This window comes from Poeciliopsis prolifica, unplaced genomic scaffold, assembly GCF_027474105.1.
Source record: "Poeciliopsis prolifica strain line A6 unplaced genomic scaffold, Auburn_PproV2 SCAFFOLD041, whole genome shotgun sequence".
Lineage (NCBI taxonomy): Eukaryota > Metazoa > Chordata > Actinopteri > Cyprinodontiformes > Poeciliidae > Poeciliopsis > Poeciliopsis prolifica.
Genome location: NW_026562416.1, coordinates 4,435,080 through 4,455,811, shown reverse-complemented (window position 1 = coordinate 4,455,811; position 20,732 = coordinate 4,435,080). Strand labels below are relative to the sequence as shown.

Sequence of the window (20,732 nt, the reverse complement as noted above, 5' to 3'; positions counted from 1 at the left end):
CAACTAAAGGCATGCTGTTGAGTTGGTTACAGTAAGTTCAGTGTTGGTGCTTAAAGAAAATGAGACAAGTTGATCAATTGGAGAAAAAAATTTTATATATATATATATATATATATATATATATATATATATATATATATATATATAATTGAACTGTTTAAACTCCAGTTCTTCAGTATTATCAGGTTGATGTGTGGCAGTGGTGTGTTTCAAGCATCATGCACAGAAACTCTTGAATTTATTCAACAGAAGTCAAAATGTATCTGCAAAGCTTAAACTTTACACTCAATAATAATAAAAAAAAAATCTTAATGTACATTACAAATACATAACTGTGTCTGATCTGTTCATTAAGCTGCAGCCAAGTAAAAAGTTAGGTAACAAAGTATAAATTCATAATCTAAGTCTTGGGAGTTATTGTTTAAGCAGTGAAAGCCATTGTAATGAAATAATTCTGGATTTTATCATGGAGATTAAACAGGTAACCATCTCTCCATAAAAACAACATGGGTCATTCAGAAAACCTGTCTACAAAATCAAATCTCTTGGTAAATCTTAAGAAAGATTAGATACTTATTTAACTAAAAAAAAATTGAAGAAATGATTTTTAAAGTGAAAAGCATGCCAAGGGATTATTTTTAGCAGTAACAATATGTTGGCAATGTCAGTACATTTGGCAGTTTTCCTAAAAACCAGCAATGAAAATGCCCTGTCACTAAGGCGACAGACGTCTGAAACTTCGCGGCCGAATCATCATGGTGACTCCTTTGAGAGAGTAGAAGTCTGAATCCTTCCAGGAAAACCAGACGATGCCATCTGGCCCCAGCAAGTTGTGAGCCCTCAAAGAGTACCGGCCGCCCTAAAGGAGACAACACATTTTATTTACAGTCATGCTTATGTATCTTGAATAGCATAATAGTAAAAAAAAAAAAAACTTTCTGGAGAAAACCATTATGTCTTATCAATATTCAACATTTTCCCTCTGATGGAAAAAAAATATGGAAATTTCACCAGATGAACAGTCAGTTTATCTGGTGAAATTAATCTAAAAAACATGATAGGGTAAATGTGTAAAATTAGGCTACATTATGGAGACAGCTTTAATGTGAACATTGTTAAGCTAATGTTTCGTTGAAACACCTTTTGATTAAATTTAAGCATTCAGGTTTTTGGCAGGAATTTGACAGCATGGTGCATCTAGACTTGGTAATATTAGCTCACTGTATCTTGTACAAGATTTCCAATAGAGCTCCCATCCTCAAATATTTTGATGGATTTAGTTGTCCAGCTGTTTTGTTTTTCTTTTGGTCATGTGCAGTATGATTTTGCATCAAATATAACTTCATAAGAAAAAAATTACAGGAAAATCTTATCAACAAAATTCCATCAATTTTAGAGAAATATGTTTTTGTAGCATCACTGTCTTCCATATTCTCTCCAAAAGTTGAAATTTTTCACGAGTGTCTCACAGTACATACATTCTTGTGAAGTTTTATTGTTTTCTTCACCTGACTGATACCTTTAAACAGTCTGGTACTTTTAATTCTCTGTAACATCTTTCAGAGCTTTAGCTTTAGCTAAAGGTTGCAAACTAGCAAACGTATTATTGAATGCCTATAAATGGTGACAGATTTGAACCCAAAAATACAAAATATTAAAACTTAAAACATGCTTCAATCAGTTTAAGGATTTGCATGCCATTATTTGCAAAATAGCAAATCCTTTTATTCAGGTTCTCGAAATTTGTGCTGTACGTTTTGGTCAGAGTTACAAATGCTACCATCTACTTTACAGTTAACACAGACTATGGTGAGATAACTCTGTTAAGTGTTGGTCTGGCATATACCTTGTAGTAAACTCCATTGAGGTTGGTGTAGAAACATTGGTGGAACCACCAGCCGGCGTGACTGATCTCAGCGCAGATGTTCCCCGTGTCTGGTGTGCTGAAACCATGTTGGTCGTGATACCAGCCAAAGGAATCCTCCACTGTTCCACTGAAACCAGAAACATGAAGGCGATACTGGTTTTCTTCATCGTCTATCCTGTAGAAGGAGGACAAGTTAAATTTTAACCCATTTAATGCTATTTATCCTCTAATAGATAACAAAATGCGTCAACACATCACCAGTCCTGCAACTTTAAGGCTTTATTTTTGTTGTCTTTGTTTAGAGTCTCTGCACCTGAAAGACTGGTACAGGGCGTGCCTGTGGGCATGGCTCCAGTCCTGCATGTCAATGCGGAGGCTGTAGTGACCCTGGTTGGACAGCAGGTGAACATGATGGTTGCCCAGCCAGTGTTCTCCTCGTGCTTCACCAAAACCATCTCGGTATTCAGCCCAGCCACGGTTAAAACTGACTGAGCCGTCACGCCTGCGCTGAAATACAGTCCAGCCTCCACCTGGTACACACACGTAAATACACGAGTACTACTACACACACCCCACTTTAGAGATTCAGTGGAGACAGGAGGACTCTTTGTTTTTATCAACATTCTCCATCTTAGAGAAAAAAAATCATTAGATTGCTAAATAAAAAAAGGTCTTTAAAAAAATTCCTTATAACTTATAGGTTTCTCACCATCTGTCTCCATGTCACAGTAAACGGGAAAAGTGGTGCCTGGTGACATGACAATGGTGTAAACTCCTGAACGACGCACACCATTGTGATACAGAGATGTACAGTCTGATGGACAGAAGGACAGGTACTGTCCACCTGAGGGAGACAGAGACAAAGAAACACACTGTCTAAAAACAACGAGCAGCACACACAATGCCTTGCAAAAGCTTCAAACTTTTCACATATTGTCATTTTAAGAGCACAAAATTCTGACTGAAGTTTCTTACACAAAGCAGGGATTAACTCTACTTTTGGGAAAATTGTAACAGGTAGGTCTGTTTGTTGTATTTTTATTTATTTATCTTTTTTGTGAAACAATAAAGTTGCATACAGGTCCCAACTCACCACAATGCATGTGTACCTGGTGCCAGTGTGTTTCTCATGCTGAGAGGCGGTGTGGCTTTGATCACATTGATTGTGCAGCTGCTGCTGCGACTCATGTGCTGCATGGTGGCTGACAGGTTGCGAAGCTGCGCCTGCAGCTCGTACAGCAGCGCTGCGTGTACTTGGAGCAGCGTGTCGGCCTCTGTGTGGCGCAGCTCCAAGAAATGCAAGCGGTGGCCCACAGTTGAGTTCAATCTGATGTTGTCTTCACTCTGTGGGACACAGGCAGACAAACCCTGCATGGGTCATCTGGACTCAGTGATGTCTCTGAAATCACATTTCTGAAGTTACAGAAATGCAACTCATTTATACTTATGAATAAGCCAGAATACACCAGGTAGATTTAGATTTCTAAACATTTTCATTCAGTCAAAAAGTTTGGGACTGAGATCACAAAAAGCTCAATAAACATCAAGACAAATGAGTGTCATGAAAGAAATATATATTTTTTAATTTAATTTCATCAAACAATGGCCATTAAAAATATTTTACCCTACTCTGGTGTCAATGGAAGGATGTTTATTGCCATAACAGACATTAAGCCAGAGGTGGCTGATACTTTTTGTTTTTGTTCCACTTCTATTTGTGAGCAAAAGCATTGTGTCATGAATCAAGAGAAGCAGAAGTCCATCCAACTGACCAAATGTGTTATTTGCATTAATAACAATAATACTAGTGCCCTGAAGAGCCAACCAAATATTATATCTAAGCAGACTTGACCGATTGCAATGTTCTCAAAACTAACATTTTATTGAAGACTGCAATACACTGGGAAGCTCTAAATCAAACACTTTCAATTCATGCACAGCTTTGCTAATATATCTTTGGAAATATGTAGCTTAGTTCTTTACCATCACCCTGGTTTTAATTCTATTCACTGCAGATGCAGTTGGAACTCTGATCGGGTCACTTCAAAACATTATTGCATTATCATTACAACAAAGTTGTTGAAATAAAAAAATATCCTTAAAACCCAAAGGGTATGAAGAAGTTTTGGGCTTATCTGCAAGGCTTACCTGCCGGATTTTACTTTAAATAAAAATGTCTCTTTTTACTCAAAGTCTTAGACTTTTTCTTCTCTTTAAAACTGTTGTTGAACATCGATGGTATAGAATGCCTCCTTTTAAACAAAAAGAATGCTGTCTTTCAAACAACAAGAAAACAGTTTTAAATTTACAGTATTATTAAAGGTTTAATGTATAAGATGTACTATATTGATATAGCATTAAAACCTTTTCATGCAGTGTCACTGAATTGACTTTAAATAATTTCTAAATCAAAATAGAAAAAACACTTTTTATTTGTCTTCAAATATTCTGAATATTGAATTTCATTCAGTAAATGGCTCTATCTCTCAGTTATTGAGACACATTTTTCATGTATTTCTTTGTCGGAATCTGACAGTAAAATTAAATTAAAAGTTGTTGAATCATAAAACTTTCCTTGCATGCGGCAGACTTGCAAACTTGACGTAGACAATTGGGAGCGTATGGACAGTACAGCCGGAAAGGATCCTCTAAGTGTCAGGCAGACTCTTAAGGATATAAGTGCCCTGACCAAAAGGTCTCCAGATAATCCTGTTAGCATTCAGGGTTAAGGAGGAATTAAAGGGTGTGAAGACAGGGAGATGAAGTTAGACAGGGAGATAAACAAAGATAGCAAAAGAAAGATGCTGGGTTGTACATATTTTTACATATTTTAACATAAGTAACAAATATTAATTCACTTCTACTAATCTGTATGTCCTAATTTACCTTCCATTCCTTTTGTTCACCCATATACTGGATGTTTGGATAAATAGGAGTTGAAATTCCTGTTCAGACAACAACATGTAACATCATTTCCCTGGGCTCGTGATTTCTGTTGATTATCCTATTCTTGAATCATCTAACCTCACATTAACTATCTTTGTTATCTCCTTAACTTTTGCCCTAACATTTTAGCAGTGAAAGAAGTTTTTGAAATTGTGACATTTTAAATGAAGGTGTTCCATAGAATAGGTTGTTTGAATTGTAATTCTGCAGTTTTTTCCCCCTGAACATTTTGCTAAACCTTTGCCAAAATTCAGGATGTATTTAGCAAGACTTGAAGCAGAAACATCATCACTTTAGAGAGACACATGCTGCATCACAGCTAAAAGATTCATATAGAGAGAATATTAATCGTAAATTATGGGTATTGTATATAACTCTGGTTGAATACTAACATAACCTCAACAGAGGTATAAATGTCATTAACTTGAAGCTTTGATGCATTTGTTTAAACTGATATTTTTCTAGGGTGACATGAATGCAAAATACAACTTCATTTTTATAATTTTCTTTTAATCTGAATTTGCCATGCACTATGTGTGACTGTTAGCAATGTTGCCTTGCAGTAAGAAGCTCCTGGGTATGAATCCCATCTGGGGTCTTTTGGCATGAAGTTTGAATTCTCTTCCAACTACTCCAAAAAAAAAAAAAAAAAAAAAAAAACAATAATTAAAAAAAAAAACCCAGAAAATTATCAGATTTTTTTGCGCATAATAAACCGGTCGATGTAACACCAATTATTCGTGCAGCCGCTCCTGATATTTTTGACTTATCAGTCAAAAATATGACTGATAAGTTAGTTTGGTCTCTCAAAATATGCATGAATTCAAAGTGTGTTTGAATTCATTGCATTTGCTACATGTCTCTGTGATGCCCTGTGTTGGCATAACAGCTTGATCTCCAAAAATAACCACTGGAGATCTGCACCAACCCCATGTCACTGCAAAAAACGTGTGTATGGAAACAGGATGGGTGCTCTAACAGGGTTACACTGTGGAGTTTTATTATATTAGACACATAGGCAGTTGCCCAGTGCAGCATCTGAGGGGTTTTGGTGGAAGAATATGTGCATAAGTAATAGATCTGAAATAAAATAAACTTTTGGTTGAAACTTGATCTGATTTTTCACTTTTCTTCATGTGCAGGATAGGGAGCTGCCGCCCCCTGATGGCTACTCAAAATACAGACATTGTATGTGCTTTTGATGATTACACGACAGGCCTTGGTTCTCATGTCTAATTTTGAGTTTATAAAGTTATCCAGCAATGGAGCTGACAGAAATATTACAAGAAAAAAGGAAGGAGATAAATAAAAAAATAATAATATCAAGGGCCTTTTGTGGAACATTGATTGCAACTTCCATAAGTGTGAGCAGGTGCTCCCTTAGACAAACTGGATGGTGTCGATATTCGATCAAATTGTTCATTTTTTATTTTGGTTGATCCAATGCTCGGTTTTTCCTGAATCATTTTCTGAACATCGTAACCTAAACGGCACCCAATATCTTTTCATCTAAAGGTCTAGAGTTCCCTAGCTTGTATAAATTATGTTTTAAAAATCATCTAAACTAGTGGTGAGACTGGTTTGGTCATCATATTGCATCCTTTATCAAGACTGAAAGTAGCCTCCCATGGCCTAGTTCCATCCTAACAAATCTACTGACAGGGCTTTGATTTTGGAATCTCTTCTACGTGGAATTATCTATAAGTACTGAAAAATTGCAAGTTTCATTTAGTTTACCTGCATCTCCAAGGCCTTGACTCGATGCCGGTGGTTCCTCACCTCCTCCTGCAGCTCAGACATGGTTTCCCTCAGTTCCTCAAGCTGCTGCTTTCTGTTTTGGTTCTCTTGAAGCCAGAATGAAATCTCATCTGTGCAGCGAAACATGTCCGGGCAACGTTTTTCTGTTGTTCCCACACGAGGCAGAGCTGCCATCAGGCGACACTGTCCATTAGGCATCAGCTGGCTACTGTATTCTCCACATTGTGTCTGGTTCAAAGTTTGGTTGGTGCCACTGTCCACATCACCTGCACTGTTGATCTGTATGACTGTTGGGGCATCAGGATTCAGGTCAGAAAACTCTTCTAGGACTGAGGCAGAAGGGTGCCAGTCAGCATCTTCATAGGTGCCATGGTGTAAGTCAGGTACATTCCAGTTTGACTCCATCTGCATGTCAGGTATGTCTCTTGGTTTCCGGGTGTTCTTGTCCAAAATATTTTCCTTGGACTCTTGTGCATCCTGCAGATCAACTTCAGAATGTTCATTTAAGTCCACAAAGTCCGTACTGGCATAATGGAAACACCAGCCAGTGAGTAAAAATGTCCACAGCACTGGTTCTAACTTCATATTAAAAATGTAGCAAGTTGCCCTGTCTGGCTGCTGTTGACTTTACTCCATTGTAAATCCAATTCATTAGTGTAATCAGTTCCAGGATGAACATCAGGAAACAACATTGTAGCAGCAGAATGACGTCTAGAGTCGTTCCACATTCAGAAGCTGGTAACCTTTACCTTGAGTTGATAAAATTGTCTTTATATTTACTAAATCTTTGTGGCTGACAATTATTTTCAAAAACAAATGAAGTGAAAGATTCTACTGTCTCTCCTCAGCAGTGGCCTGATTGTAAGAAGCCTGTAAATGATCAAATTTAGCTTTAAAATTGAGGTTTTAGACTAGTCAACCCTCTGATTAAAAGGTAACTTCACAAATACATATTTAATTAAAGCAGATCTCTGCCAGATGCATCACTGTGAATATTTAATTTCAAAGGAAAAAGTCTGAAAAGGGGAAATTAGTTTAGAAGGACAGTCCTACCTGTGGCCATGTCTCAGTCCTGAATTCAACTCTGTAGAACAGGACCGACACAGCTACACCGTAAGACCGTGTGTACGCATATGGGTGTGTGTAGGCGTGTGTGGGTGTGTTCAGCACCGGGTATGACATCTTATCCTGATAATCTGATAAGAAGATTGGAAGCCATTTCCCTTAAAGGTAATAAATTACAAGGAGGATCAGAGTAACCTGGCTACAAATTAGACTAAATACATTATAGGAGATAAAGAACCAAATAAATACTGCACATATAGTCTGTATTTTCATAAAATAACTATTTGAAATGTTAAATATTATCATGTCTTGTTTTTACTTTAGTGTTGTCCTCCACTTAACTTCAGGCTTGCACATTTGCTAAGTTTGAGTGTTCAGTTTCCCACTGCTGTTTTAATGTATTTGTTGTTTCAATAATTTTTTTTTTTACATTTGATCCTCTATTTTCCCCGAAGCACATAGATATAACCTGAACTGTGCAGTACAAATTACTCTACTTTGCAACACCTTAAAGACTATCACATTACATATGCATCAGTTCCCTCCATAATAATTAGTATCCCTCTTGGAGATACATGCACAACTCTAAACTAGGTTTATTGTTTTTATGTATTTTTTATTGCAACAGCATAATTTCCATAATTATTTCCAATCCAATAATTTATTAGACTGCTTCTTTCATTTGCTAAGATTTATTTATTTATTTATTTTGCTTTTAATAAAATGACTTTACTGTAATTACTACACTCCTTTAAAATTGGACTTCACAATTTTGATTTAAGTTATAATTGGATGCTTTGTAGGAACTTAATTTATAAATGACAACAACAACAACTTTATGATGTGCAGAGAGGACCACTTCTCTTAGATGTTCTTCACAATGGGAAAGACAAGAAAACATGCCATTGAATTAGGAAAGTCACTTTTCTAAAGCCAAGAAATATCAACCGGAAAACACGTTATCTCAAAGGCAAAATGTGGAAAGTTTAAAACAGCTGGAATTGCAAGCAGCTTGGAACTCAGAGTAATCTTTACCCCCCAAAACCATGAGCTAGACTGTGAAGGATGCTACAGTATCTTACTTATTAAGTAATTTGAGTGTTTGTGCTTTTAAGTAGACCTGTAGGTCCTTCTGAATGTAATAGTCCCATGATTCTGTGTTGAAATTCATTACTTTATTTCCACAGAATAACATAGTGTTCAAAGGCACTGTAATATGTTTCATTATAATGTCAACTTTTCTGATGTCCTTTTTTATTACTGAAACATTTATCTGTTAGGTTATCAAACTTGCACAACAATTCCTATTTTACGGTATAATTTTCTGTAACTTTGAGATTTATAACATATTTTTGAACTTAATTGAACATGACTACAATTATTAAAGAGCAAATAATGAAAACCGAAGCAAACTGATGTCTGTATTGAACTAAGTGGGGGCCCAAGGTCAAAGCTGCACTAATGGGTTTATATTTAGCTGCCTGCCTCCTGAAGAAGCTTGTGTTGCTCCATTAGCGAAAGAAAAACAACCCTGAAACTTTTTAATGGCCTTTAACTTGAAGTAAAGCTTTTATTTCTATCAGTCAAAGTGTCTTGACATGCAAAACAAAACGTATTAGACTGTTACTTTACTTGAACATTGAATCAAATGAATGTGGTAACATTAGCTGTCAAAAACTACCCTTTTTTCTGTCACTGCTTTATATTTTCAGCTTTAGGAGTCAATTTAATAGCTGATGACACAACATCTGACCACTTTTCATCTTGATGAAAACAGGTGAAAATGGAGATAATCTTTAGATTCTTTCAGCAGTGATTAAAATGGTAAACAGAATGACCAACACTTTTAAATACTTTCAGATTTTCCATTTTGTAAATTTTAAATGCATTGAATAATAAATGTGTTCCAAATGGGCAAGAGATGTCAAGATAAATTAGAGCTAGATTGTGATTGAAAAATCTGTAATATACCAATGAAAATGATTATAGTTTTTGAGCATTTTAAATTCAAAATATGAATATTTACATTATATTTAACATTTTTGTATTCCTAGAGCCTTTTTTTTTTGTTTTCCTTGGAGATATAAGAGATATTGAGGATGGTGATGTGTGGATGTAGGTAGAAAACATGGAGGGCCTTTAATTGGTTGTTTACCTTTGCAGGGTCACAGTGACGTCAGTTTGTTTGTGCGTAATGTTTGAGTGTCCTTGGCTCAAAGGGTATAAAATCAATCGATCGGTCAGAAGTAAACAAGAGGAAAGACAGAAATCTTTGGTGGAAGGAAGAGCAGAAAGACCAAGGAGAAAAGGTTATTATGATTATGATTATTATTATTATTATTATTTCTTCACAGTAGAAATAGATATTTTAGAACATTTAAAACATTAAATAGTTATTATGGCGGTTGTTTTGATAAAGTTTAAACATTCTCATTCTGAAAACATTAATGGTGAACTTAACCTGCATAGTCATAATGTTGTTAATCTTCCGCAGAAATCAGAAGAATGCATCCTGTGCTGCTATTGGTGGTTGCAGTGACGGCGGGCGGGGCCAGAGCGACGCTCAGTCGCTGTTGGGAGCGGCTGAGCTGCCAGGAGCTCATATCTGAGAGCAGCATGACGGTAAACAGAATCAGACACATTTGGCTTCATGAAAGTCAGTTTGGGTATCATGTCACATTTTTTAAAAAATGATCAAATCTATTTCCATGAGTAATATTATTGTCATATAAAACATTCATTTGATTACATTCATTTGAAATATCATTTATTTAAACAAAACCTCTTAATTTTTAGAGATTAAAGATAGATAAAAACATATACAATCAGAAAACAAAGCATCTAATCTTGACAGAAGTTTGATGTTTTAACAGCCTGAGACAGAAAGTTGTGACAAACGTGAAATCTGTGACATCAAAGAACATCGCAGATGTGACAAGAGGAAACTATTTTCCTCTTAACATTAAATATAGTCTGCTGAGGTTTTCTCTGCACACTGAAGCAGTTTTAACATGTAATTTCACAGGATAACAGCATTTTCAACACTGAACTTATAGAGATGGATTGTTCTGAATAAAGAAAATAAAGTGGGTAACCTGTATTATTGTTGTGAGAGACAAACATAATGTTTTGAGAAATATGCTTCCTTTTTGGTTGCTGAATAATTGTTCAATTTGCCTTAAGAATAGAAAGTTACTTGGGTTGTTGGGTGATGTTTGTTCTGGTTGTTTGGACATTATTTATGGGCATCCTCAAGAGTTTGTACTGGGTACCAAACCTTGTCTAATTTATGTAATTGAGAATGCATTCATGAATAACAAGTTCAAGTCAATTGGATTGTTTTATTCAATGTTATTGAATGAAACTGAAGCATCATTAGAATTTAAAATGTGTTTTTTCTCTTACAATTTTCCATTTGTTTGCTCATCCTACAGGAGTGTTTCCAGCTCTGTGGTCTTGACCCTCATGAGATGACCACCATGCTTAGCAGCGTTCACCTTCAGCATCTTCCGTCATCCATCTTTCTTTCTCCTTCACCTTCTTCCTCCTCCTCTCAAGCCAAACATTCCTACTCCATGGAGCATTTCCGTTGGGGGAAGCCTCTCGGGAGAAAGCGTCATCCAGCAAAAATCCCTGCAGGCAGAAAGGTAGATGGGGACTCAGCTGAGATTTTCCCTGGAGAGATGAGGTGGTGGGAGCTTTCCAGGGAAAAAATGACAGCTGAGGATGAGGAGAGAGATAAGGAAGCAGATGAGCATCATGATAAAAAAGACATCCCATACAAGATGAAGCACTTCCGCTGGAGCGGCCCTGTGGCGGGCAAACGCTACGGGGGCTTCATGAAGAGCTGGCAGGAGCACAGCAAGAGGCCGCTCATCACACTCTTCAGAAACGTCATCAACAAAGAAGGAGAAGAGGAGAAGAGAGCAAAGTGAGGAAGAAGGGAGGAAATGAACCAGAGGAGAAAATGATCAAAATACAGAATATTATTACATTTATATTACAACTGAATATGTAATAATTGCTTTTCAGTCTTTTCTAAAGAAAGAAAAATCTTATTTAACCACATTCATAGTTTGTTTGTGTATGTCAGAAAATACAGATTGTTGATACTGAAACTTTTTATTTCTTTATCTGTAGATATAAAAGATAACACAAAAGCACAGAAAAAAGAGTTAAAACAAATAAAAAAGGTTTGTGGTGAGTATTTTTATTTAAAAAAAAACATATTTACTTAGTTTCAGTACTGTAACTTATTTTTTAATTGGTGGAAGTGTTTCTCATGAACAAGGAGCTGAAAAGACACAACAGGATTGACGCGAGTGGACAGTGGACAGACGGCACACTGATACAGGAGATAGAAAGAATGATCATGTTAGATATAGAAGGTTTTCTTTCAAATCCATATTTCTCTGCCCTGTTTTAAAGCAGAAATTGTGATGTATAAGTCTAAAAACCTTAAAAACAACTGCATGCAAGCTCCATCATGGCCACTTGAGGGCAGCAGTAACACATGACTTGCCCACCTCTGAATCTTAATTTTATGGACTTAAAGTTGAGCCCGAACAGGTTGCAGGGCAGGAACACTAAGTTATTAATACAAATAAAAGATGAAAATATAAATTTATGTCGAATATTTTTTTTTGTTTTCTTACTTCAGCTCCACTCTTATTCAGATATTGTTAAAGAAATGTTTGACGACAAAAGAAAGAAAGAGAAGACTGAAGATGAGTCATGGTGATATTTTAATTTTCACTTCATGAAGTTATTGTGGATATCATAAAAAGTATAAAGTGCACTGCAAGCAAAACACATGTGTTATGTGAGTTTTTTCCTCTCCTTTTAGAAGTGCACATCCATTAACCGCTAAGAATGATTATGAACGATGACTCATTATTATAAGCAGAAAGGTCAAATAAGCAGAAAGGTCTCAAAAAGATGAGACTGAGATAAAAAAAAACTGGTACATGAAACTCATGCAAATATTTTACTCCTCTCTTGTCAATTAGTTACCATGACAACTGACAGGCATCACTGATGAACCATAGCACCAAGTCGGTTTCAGGACAACCAGTCCTTTTTAAATATGTATTTTTAGACTCTACAGGAAATGAAGAGGAGAGTGAAGAGGAAGAGATGCAGCGCAGAGACATGCAACCGTTTATTTTTGTAAAGGTGAATTTCTGAGAACAGGTCGAGTTTTGTTCTCAAAAATAAATTTCAAAGTTCCTCTCCATCAGTCAGACCAGAAACTGAACGGCAGCTGCATCAGTTCACTCAAGACATCCTTCCTCACCCCCACACTCCCCACACACACACACACGCACACAACACCCCCACACCCCTACACACACACACCACACACACGCACACACACACACACACACACACACACACACACACACGCACACACACACCCCCCCACACCCCCCCCCACACACACACACACACACACTCCCAGCGTAACAGCTCAGTTTTAAGAATGTTAAAAAAAAATTCTATTGATATGAAAAGAAAACAATTTTGAGCCCAAATATTTATTTCTACGTTGCTGTAACTAAAATATCAAAGTTGATTTTTCATATTTGATGAATAGTTTGGAAGTGAACATATGCCTGTGTTTAATAATATTACAGCTTATAAAATTATCTTCTGACTTGAAAATCTACATATTTCCTAGACTATCCCTCTGATATAAACCCATAATTTGACTTTTCAGGAAGAGTTAAAAATAAGATAAAATGTTATGTTCACACAAACTGAACTGTGACAGTCAAAATCTTGGCAAAACTGAACTGAACATATGACTAAACACAAAACATTTAACAATATGACCTGAAATCATTTGGCACATAATTTTAATTTTATTATATTGTTCTTATGTCAATTTCTTTTTCTGTTGATGTGAATTACAGGACTTTTAGTTGACCATCTTTTTCTGTAAAATCCAATATGATAAAATTGCTCAAATGATCTAAAAAGAGAAACTGATATTTAATCAGTTCATAAGTAGCAGATCATTGCTACATGATGATACAGAGATGTCTATCTGCCAATGTTCAGGAGGAAACATGATGACTCCATGTGACTCATTGTGTGTGTTTGCATATGTGTCCTGCCTCTCTGCTCCAGCTGTTAAGAGGTCAGAGTTGATCAGTGGCTGTCCAGGCCTTTCAGAGCCACTGACTCAGCCAGCAGCACAATGACACTGACTGCTGACCATCCTGGGGCTCCTGGTTCAGGGTGAGATGCATTCAGGATGTCATCAGATTCATCACAAATACTTTCTGCTGTGATGGAGAGATTAAAATATAAGCTCAGACCTTTGATTGAATTTTCTAAGTCTAATGAGTGTAAATATTTTTTTCTCTTTCAGGTTCATCAGGAGACATAATTATGACTCAGACTCCAGGATCGCTGTTTGTTAATCCAGGGGAGAGAGTCTCCATTAATTGTAAAGCCAGTGAACATGTTGATAATGAGGTAGACTGGTACCTCCAGAAACCTGGAGAATCCATAAAACTCCTCATTTATTGGACATCAAATCGTCAGCCTGGAGTTCCTGATCGTTTCAGTGGGAGTCAATCTGGAACTGATTTCACTCTGACCATCAGCAGAGTTCAGGCTGAAGATGCAGGAGTTTATTACTGTCAGCAGGATTGGAGCAGACCGTTCACACAGTGATACACCGTCGTACAAAAACCTCCCTCAGCTGCAGAGGAACTGATCCACAGCTGCACTGAAGCAGAAGTTATTCACAGAATCATGTTCAAAATGATTAATTTAAACATCACATTTTTAATTTGTTTTTTATTTCATATTATAACCATAACACTCTGCTTCAATTTCTTTTACATGTCACATTTGTAGCTCTTGAAAAGATGTGCATTATTCTGGGAAAAGGCATGCAGAGCATGAGGTATTATCCATCTCATAAAAAACATTTTAAAAACTTTGAAGATGATTTGAATCTTGATTTAAAGCAAAACCTGAAATAATAATGGCAGAGTTTATAAATATAATCTGTCACTAGATTTGTTGAATCTCTTAATTGATCAACAAACAAAGATAATTAAAAATGCGAACTAACAAATTGATGTTGATAAACATGTAATTTCTACTCATCATTTTAAGAATAGTTGCTTGAACTTTTACAGAAAAACTCCATTACAATTTAATTTACAGGTGGAAATTAGCACGAAATAACACATTTATTTAGGTGACTCAATATACTCAGTAAAGCTCATTGTAAATATTCATTACAAACAAATTGATGTTTTCAAGACGTTTTCCTCTGTTAATTATAATAATTTCCCACTGAAAAGCTGATGAAAACATTTAATTCCATAGAAGTTCAGGATATCACATCAGACTGATAGAAACAAAACATATTCAAATACAAAACGTGATCTTCATAAAAAGTATGTTTGATACCTGATTAAAGGCTGATATTTTCAAACGTTACTCTCATGCAGACAAACAGAACACATATTTAAATTTCTAAGATAGTTTTGCAGATTACAGCATAATAAAAGAGACAGTCATTTTGGACTACACAATCCCTGTGATGAGAAATTATATAATCATATAGATTCAAAATCCCTATTAGAGTCGGTCAGAGCATTTCCATAGAGTCACTTTGCATCAGCAGCTCCATGCTCCAGCGCTCTGGGAGAGTTTATAGTCCTGACAGTTGAACACTGGATGACTGACAGCTGTCCTTCATCACAACTGAAGACACAGAAATCCTCCTCATCTAAATCATGACTTTGATCTGCGTCCTCATCTGGACTCTCCTCTGCTGCTGCTTCACAGGTAAAGTCCAGAGAATCCAACTCCTCTATGAAAATCTGTCCCTCTGAAATGAAGACGACTAAACCATGAAGCTGCTGCATGTTTTTTGTCTCTGTGTCCTCAGAGGTCAGAGGTCAGGCCACAGTGACTCAGCCTGCAGCAGTGAGAGCTGATGTTGGAGGATCTGCCACCATCAGATGTAAAACCAGTCAGAATATAAATGGCAACTATTTCTCCTGGTACCAACAGAAAGATGGACAAACTCCTAAGCTCCTCATCAATTATGCCAGCACTCGAGCATCGGGGACACCAAGTCGTTTTACAGGCACTGGATCAAACTCTGACTTCACTCTGACCATCAGTGGAGTTCAGGTTGAAGATGCTGCAGTTTATTACTGTATGGGAGCATTTGATGTTAGCAAATATGAGCTGTTCACACAGTGAAAAACAGTCATACAAAAACCTCCCTCAGTCAGACTGAACAGAATCTCCAGCTTGATTCTACAGGAGACACTGACACAACTCACTAAGCACAGACACAACAACATTCACATGAACTTTGAAAAAAGTGACACATTGGCACTTTTAAAATTTCACTTAAGGCAGAAATCAAATGTCTTCAGTTAGTTACACATGGAGGTTTTCTGAACATAATCTAGGGTTGTGGGTTATGTTTATTTAAATGAAGGTACATATTTTTTGGCCTACTTTTCTATATAAAAAGCAACATGGTTTTAACAAAAATTTTAATAAAATCCTATTTATGAGTCAGTTGTTTGACAATACAACTGACTCATAAATTGTCAGTTAGTGTCTGCAACTTGTAGATGTTGTCAGCTTCCTCGTTTTTTTTTTTTTTGTTCCTCATTCTTATGTCTACCTTGACCTTTTTAACCTTTGACATTAGCTACTTCTTTAACTGTTTTATCAATGTGAAGAAAGGATAAAAATGAAGGAAATAAAATGCAATTAACTTGGTTTGCACAATAATTGGGTGAAACTCTCCAGCTGTTCATTATTTGCCCAAGAGAAAAGTTTCTGTGACTCTAAAAGGTTTCATAGACAGTAGATCAAACTCTGAATTCTCTCTGACCATCAATAAACTTCAGACTGAAGATTCTGTCAGAGCGGACATTTTGAACAGCCAAGTTGTGTTCACATAGTGAAAACAATCCATCACTGATGATTGTAAACTGAACAAATACGACACTTTTAATTACTTATTTTAAAAAAAGAGGATTTAAGATCTGTATTTAGCATTTTTAAAAGAATAAGTCATGAACAGAATTCATAATATACATAACTCAATAGGAAGGTTGTACAGCTTTTTCACTTTTAAGCCTATTAAATGGTTTTTGGTATAATGCAACAAGATAATATTTTCTTTAATACATTGTAGCAATATAAATAAACTGAAATGAAATGATAGATTATCATTAATATAATTAATATAGATTTTCCTCTGACAAGGTAAAAGTAGACAAAAAAAAAACAAGACAAGAGTAAAGATTTTCTTTTTTATTATTTTTGAGAGAAATTGAGCTTTTAAACACAGAACAAAGGTTATGAAGACGAAATAAAGCCGAGATTTTTAAAGCAAGTGACAAATAGCAGAATTAAACATTAGAAAACCCATGAGTCAGCTCAGGACTGGGAACACTGGTCTCTCCTCAGTGTCTCTGTGACTGCAGGCTGGGAGCTCTGGGAGGCCTCACAGGTCACAGAGCCCACCTTCCTCCACTGGTCTGCAGGGATCCTCAGGGTGCTGCTCCAGCTGTAGAGGCCGTCATTCTGCAGCACCCCGGGGCTCCTGCTCTGCTCCCAGCTGCTGCTGCTGCTGCCGTCCAGCTTCCAGGACAGAGTCCAGTCTGAGGGGAAGCCCTTGTTGGCCAGACACAGGAGGGTAACCTGCTGCTGCTGCAGCTCCACACTGGAGGGGGGCAGCACTGTCAGGGTGGGGTGGGTATCACCTAGGAGACACCAATCAGGTTAGAGAACAGAAACCAAGAAAGAATCAATGAATTGATACCAGAACAGCTTCACTATGAGAAAGTTGAGTTTCCACATTAAAATGTTTCTGCCAGATGTTTTTCTGCTCCAACAGTTACTGAGACTCATTGTTTCACTTCCCTTCAGTAAACCTCTCATGCATATCAGCACAGAGAGAAACTTATAACTTTATGCTGAATAAATCAACAAAGAATCCATCAAGAATCATTGAGATTTGTGAATAAAATTGGTCTATGTTTTACACATCATATTAATACATTTCAACATTTCCAACATTTTGTTTCATTTTCTTCTCTAAATTAAATTAACAGCTATTCAAAAGATGATCAGTTCATCAGTTCCATAAACGATGTAAAGTCTATGAAAATACTTTCAATCTACTAAAGTAAATGGAAAACTTTTCATGTGAGATTTAATTTTTTAAATTTGCAGATTATCTAGACATAGATTTAAAATATTACCCATCATAACAGACAATGAAAAAAAATTCACTTTATTTTGGCTAAATCTTTTATTTAGTCAAATGTAAACATTAAACTGTAATAGTTTCCAAAGTTTTTACTAATAAACTGTTGTTAATATACATGTATTTTTCAGTGTTAGACATGAAATAATAATCAGATTCTAACAAGGTGATCTGAGTTGTTCTCAATATTAAGATGCTTCTTTCAATGAAATTAAAAGTTAATGGAATAAAAAACTTTTCATTTCTTCATATACAAAAAATTATCTAAAGATAAAAGACAGAATAATATAACATTTAAAATTTAATTTAGTAAGAACAAAACACTTACGTCCAACATCCAGCCTGGTTCCTCCACCGAACGTGAACCACAGTGATACAAACTGGTTGAACCGTCGTACAAAAACCTCTGACTGTAGAGACACGGCTCTCTGACTCTGACACAAACATATTTGTTATTTGTGGAAACTTACCAAGTAACATGAATGTAAAGCAATAGAACCTGAAGCTAACAATGTAAAAAGTAAAATAAATAAACAAATGAAAATTTCCAACAATTTGCTGTTTAGCAGAAAAGGTGACAAACTTCTCTAAGGTCATATTTTTATTAATCAGGTGATCAGGTGATCAACTCAATCAAAATGCTTTGCATGAATATATATGACATAAAACATTTTAATTTAAAGGTTTCTCCTAAATAAATTAGAATAATATCGAGAAGTTTACTTACTTGAGTAACTGAATTTACCTAGTGAAAACAATCTAAGTAGTTTATCAAAATTAATTTATAAAGTTTTATTTACTTAATAAGTAAGAGAGGATACATTAGGGTAACCTGCTGCTGCTGCTCCAGCAATCAGCATGAGGCTGATGATGAACCTGCAATGTCCATGTTGAGGACTAAAGCCTCCCTATGTGAGTTGTGATTAACTCCTGTGCCTCCACAGCACAAACAGGATTTGGTCCTGGTGAAGCTTGTGTCATGATGTCAGACATTGGAGACAAACAGCAATGAACTTAATTGTTTCAAATATACTTTTCAGGGCATGCTCTAAAAAGTGTGTTTTCATAATTCACTTCTTAGATTGAACTCTAAGAAGTGTGTTTGAAACACTTAAATTAAATACCATGTTTGATGTCATGACGAAGCTTAATTAGGAACAGATTCTGTATAAACCAGGTGCTGTGGTGGCAAGGGTAGAACAAACGAATATAAGGAGACTTTTGTCTTCAACGTAGCTGTTTCAAGTTTGATTGCAACCTAACGACATTTGCTGCATATCTTCCCTACTCTTAAATACAGACTGCATGACCTAAAAACCATGGTGAAAAAGAAATTGTTTATTAGTTTCCTTTGTTATTTTACGTAAACTAAATTATTTGTGTAAGACAGCTTTAAATGTATTAGTTTAAACTCTCGTAATGATTTCAATTTAAAAAACTTAATAAATTGAGTTGTATAGACATAACTTGAGTTGGTTAAATAAATTGACTAGTATAGACCTGATTGAAGTACTTATTAGCAATTGAAGCAATTCAATTAAGGTGGTTCATCTATTTTCTCCTTACAGTATGGAGCCACTTTGCATCAGCAGCTCCATGCTCCAGTGCTCTGGGAGAGTTTATAGTCCTGACAGTTGAACACTGGATGACTGACAGCTGTCCTTCATCACAACTGAAGACACAGAAATCCTCCTCATCTAAATCATGACTTTGATCTGCGTCCTCATCTGGACTCTCCTCTGCTGCTGCTTCACAGGTAAAGTCCAGAGAATCCAACTCCTCTATGAACATCTGTCCCTCTGAAATGAAGACGACTAAACCATGAAGCTGCTGCATGTTTTTGTCTTTCTGTCTTCAGAGGTCAGAGGTCAGGTCACAGTGACTCAGCAGCCTGAAGCAGTGAGAGCTGATCTGGGAGGATCTGCCACCATCAGATGTAGAACCAGTCAGAATGTTTATGTGGACAGCCATGGCCACCGTTTAGCCTGGTACCAACAGAAAGATGGACAAACTCCTAAGCTCCTCATTTATCTTGCTAGCTCTAAAGCATCAGGGATTCCAAGTCGTTTTTCAGGCAGTGGATCAAACTCTGACTTCACTCTGACCATCAGTGGAGTTCAGGCTGAAGATGCTGCAGTTTATTACTGTCAGAGTCTTCATAACATTGGGAGTCAGTGGCCATGCACACAGTGAAAATCAGCTGTACAAAAACCTCCCTCAGTCAAACTGAACTGAAACTCAAGTTTTAGTGCAATGACAGTGGTTGCTGAAAGCAGCAGTAAAGACAGACACAATTAAATGAAAACAAGTTGGAGCGTGCTCAAAGGCTAGCTGAAAGCATTTGATAATCTGGCAGTGTGAGTGCCTGAGTTAGGCTTAAGAAGGGAAACAATCAGGGAGCGAAACAGGTGCACAGAATAAAAGTAATGAGGAACATGACATAGATCAGCTCTAAACAAAAGACATGGAGAACCATGTGAACATCACAACATGAAGATGGCTCAAACCATATTAGTAAATCCACTAAGGAACAACTTTGAATAAATGGTGTGGTGTTCTAACTTTTTTTTTTTTTAGGTTTTTTTTTTAGGTAGAGTACATTGTTGTTTAAAGAGTAAAATAATGTTAATTTTTATATTAAAATAAATGTTTATTTTAATTAGTGGAAAATAAATGTATTTTAATTATATGTAAATCTTAATTTTTCCATGATTGTAGGTTCATCAAATGGCTGATTTATCAAACTTTCATCAGTGTATTTGTTCTTTTTCATTTTTATTCATTCATTTATTTATTTGCTTTGGTTACTGGATGTTGATCTTGAAC

The 20,732-nt window shown here is 36.2% G+C and overlaps 2 protein-coding genes and 3 gene segments (V, D, J or C); 3 read left to right on the top strand and 2 right to left on the bottom strand.

Moving 5' to 3' along the window:
* Nucleotides 1-125: 125 nt before the first annotated feature.
* Nucleotides 126-7,680, bottom strand: LOC129375989 (microfibril-associated glycoprotein 4-like). Of its 3 annotated transcripts, none has more exons than XM_055055387.1 (7): nt 7,625-7,680; nt 6,551-7,320; nt 2,977-3,211; nt 2,577-2,711; nt 2,181-2,397; nt 1,847-2,042; nt 126-859 (listed from the first exon to the last, which is right to left on the bottom strand). In XM_055055387.1, the coding sequence occupies exons 2-7, from the start codon at nt 7,154-7,156 to the stop codon at nt 716-718; spliced, it is 1,533 nt and encodes a 510-aa protein (XP_054911362.1). In that variant the 5' UTR covers nt 7,157-7,320; nt 7,625-7,680; the 3' UTR covers nt 126-715. The 3 variants fall into 3 exon arrangements, with proteins under 3 accessions (XP_054911362.1, XP_054911363.1, XP_054911361.1); XM_055055388.1 differs by having other exon boundaries at nt 6,551-7,094; nt 7,625-7,640; XM_055055386.1 differs by having other exon boundaries at nt 6,551-7,679.
* A 2,225-nt stretch (nt 7,681-9,905) lies between these two features.
* On the top strand, nt 9,906-12,310 carry LOC129375969 (pro-opiomelanocortin-like). Its single transcript, XM_055055369.1, has 3 exons — nt 9,906-9,945; nt 10,131-10,258; nt 11,071-12,310. The coding sequence occupies exons 2-3, from the start codon at nt 10,142-10,144 to the stop codon at nt 11,569-11,571; spliced, it is 618 nt and encodes a 205-aa protein (XP_054911344.1). The 5' UTR covers nt 9,906-9,945; nt 10,131-10,141; the 3' UTR covers nt 11,572-12,310.
* A 3,049-nt stretch (nt 12,311-15,359) lies between these two features.
* LOC129375694 (Ig kappa chain V region 3381-like) lies at nt 15,360-15,874 on the top strand. The segment is given in 2 exon segments: nt 15,360-15,451; nt 15,555-15,874. Coding segments are annotated over 2 exon segments (372 nt in total).
* Nucleotides 15,875-16,933: 1,059 nt separating this feature from the next.
* Nucleotides 16,934-18,349, bottom strand: LOC129375979 (Ig kappa-b4 chain C region-like; the record flags this gene model as incomplete). The annotated part of the segment is given in 2 exon segments: nt 16,934-17,400; nt 18,235-18,349. Coding segments are annotated over 2 exon segments (441 nt in total), but the record flags the coding sequence as incomplete, so codon positions are not given.
* A 1,231-nt stretch (nt 18,350-19,580) lies between these two features.
* Nucleotides 19,581-20,099, top strand: LOC129375693 (Ig kappa chain V region 3547-like). The segment is given in 2 exon segments: nt 19,581-19,662; nt 19,765-20,099. Coding segments are annotated over 2 exon segments (387 nt in total).
* Nucleotides 20,100-20,732: the final 633 nt, after the last annotated feature.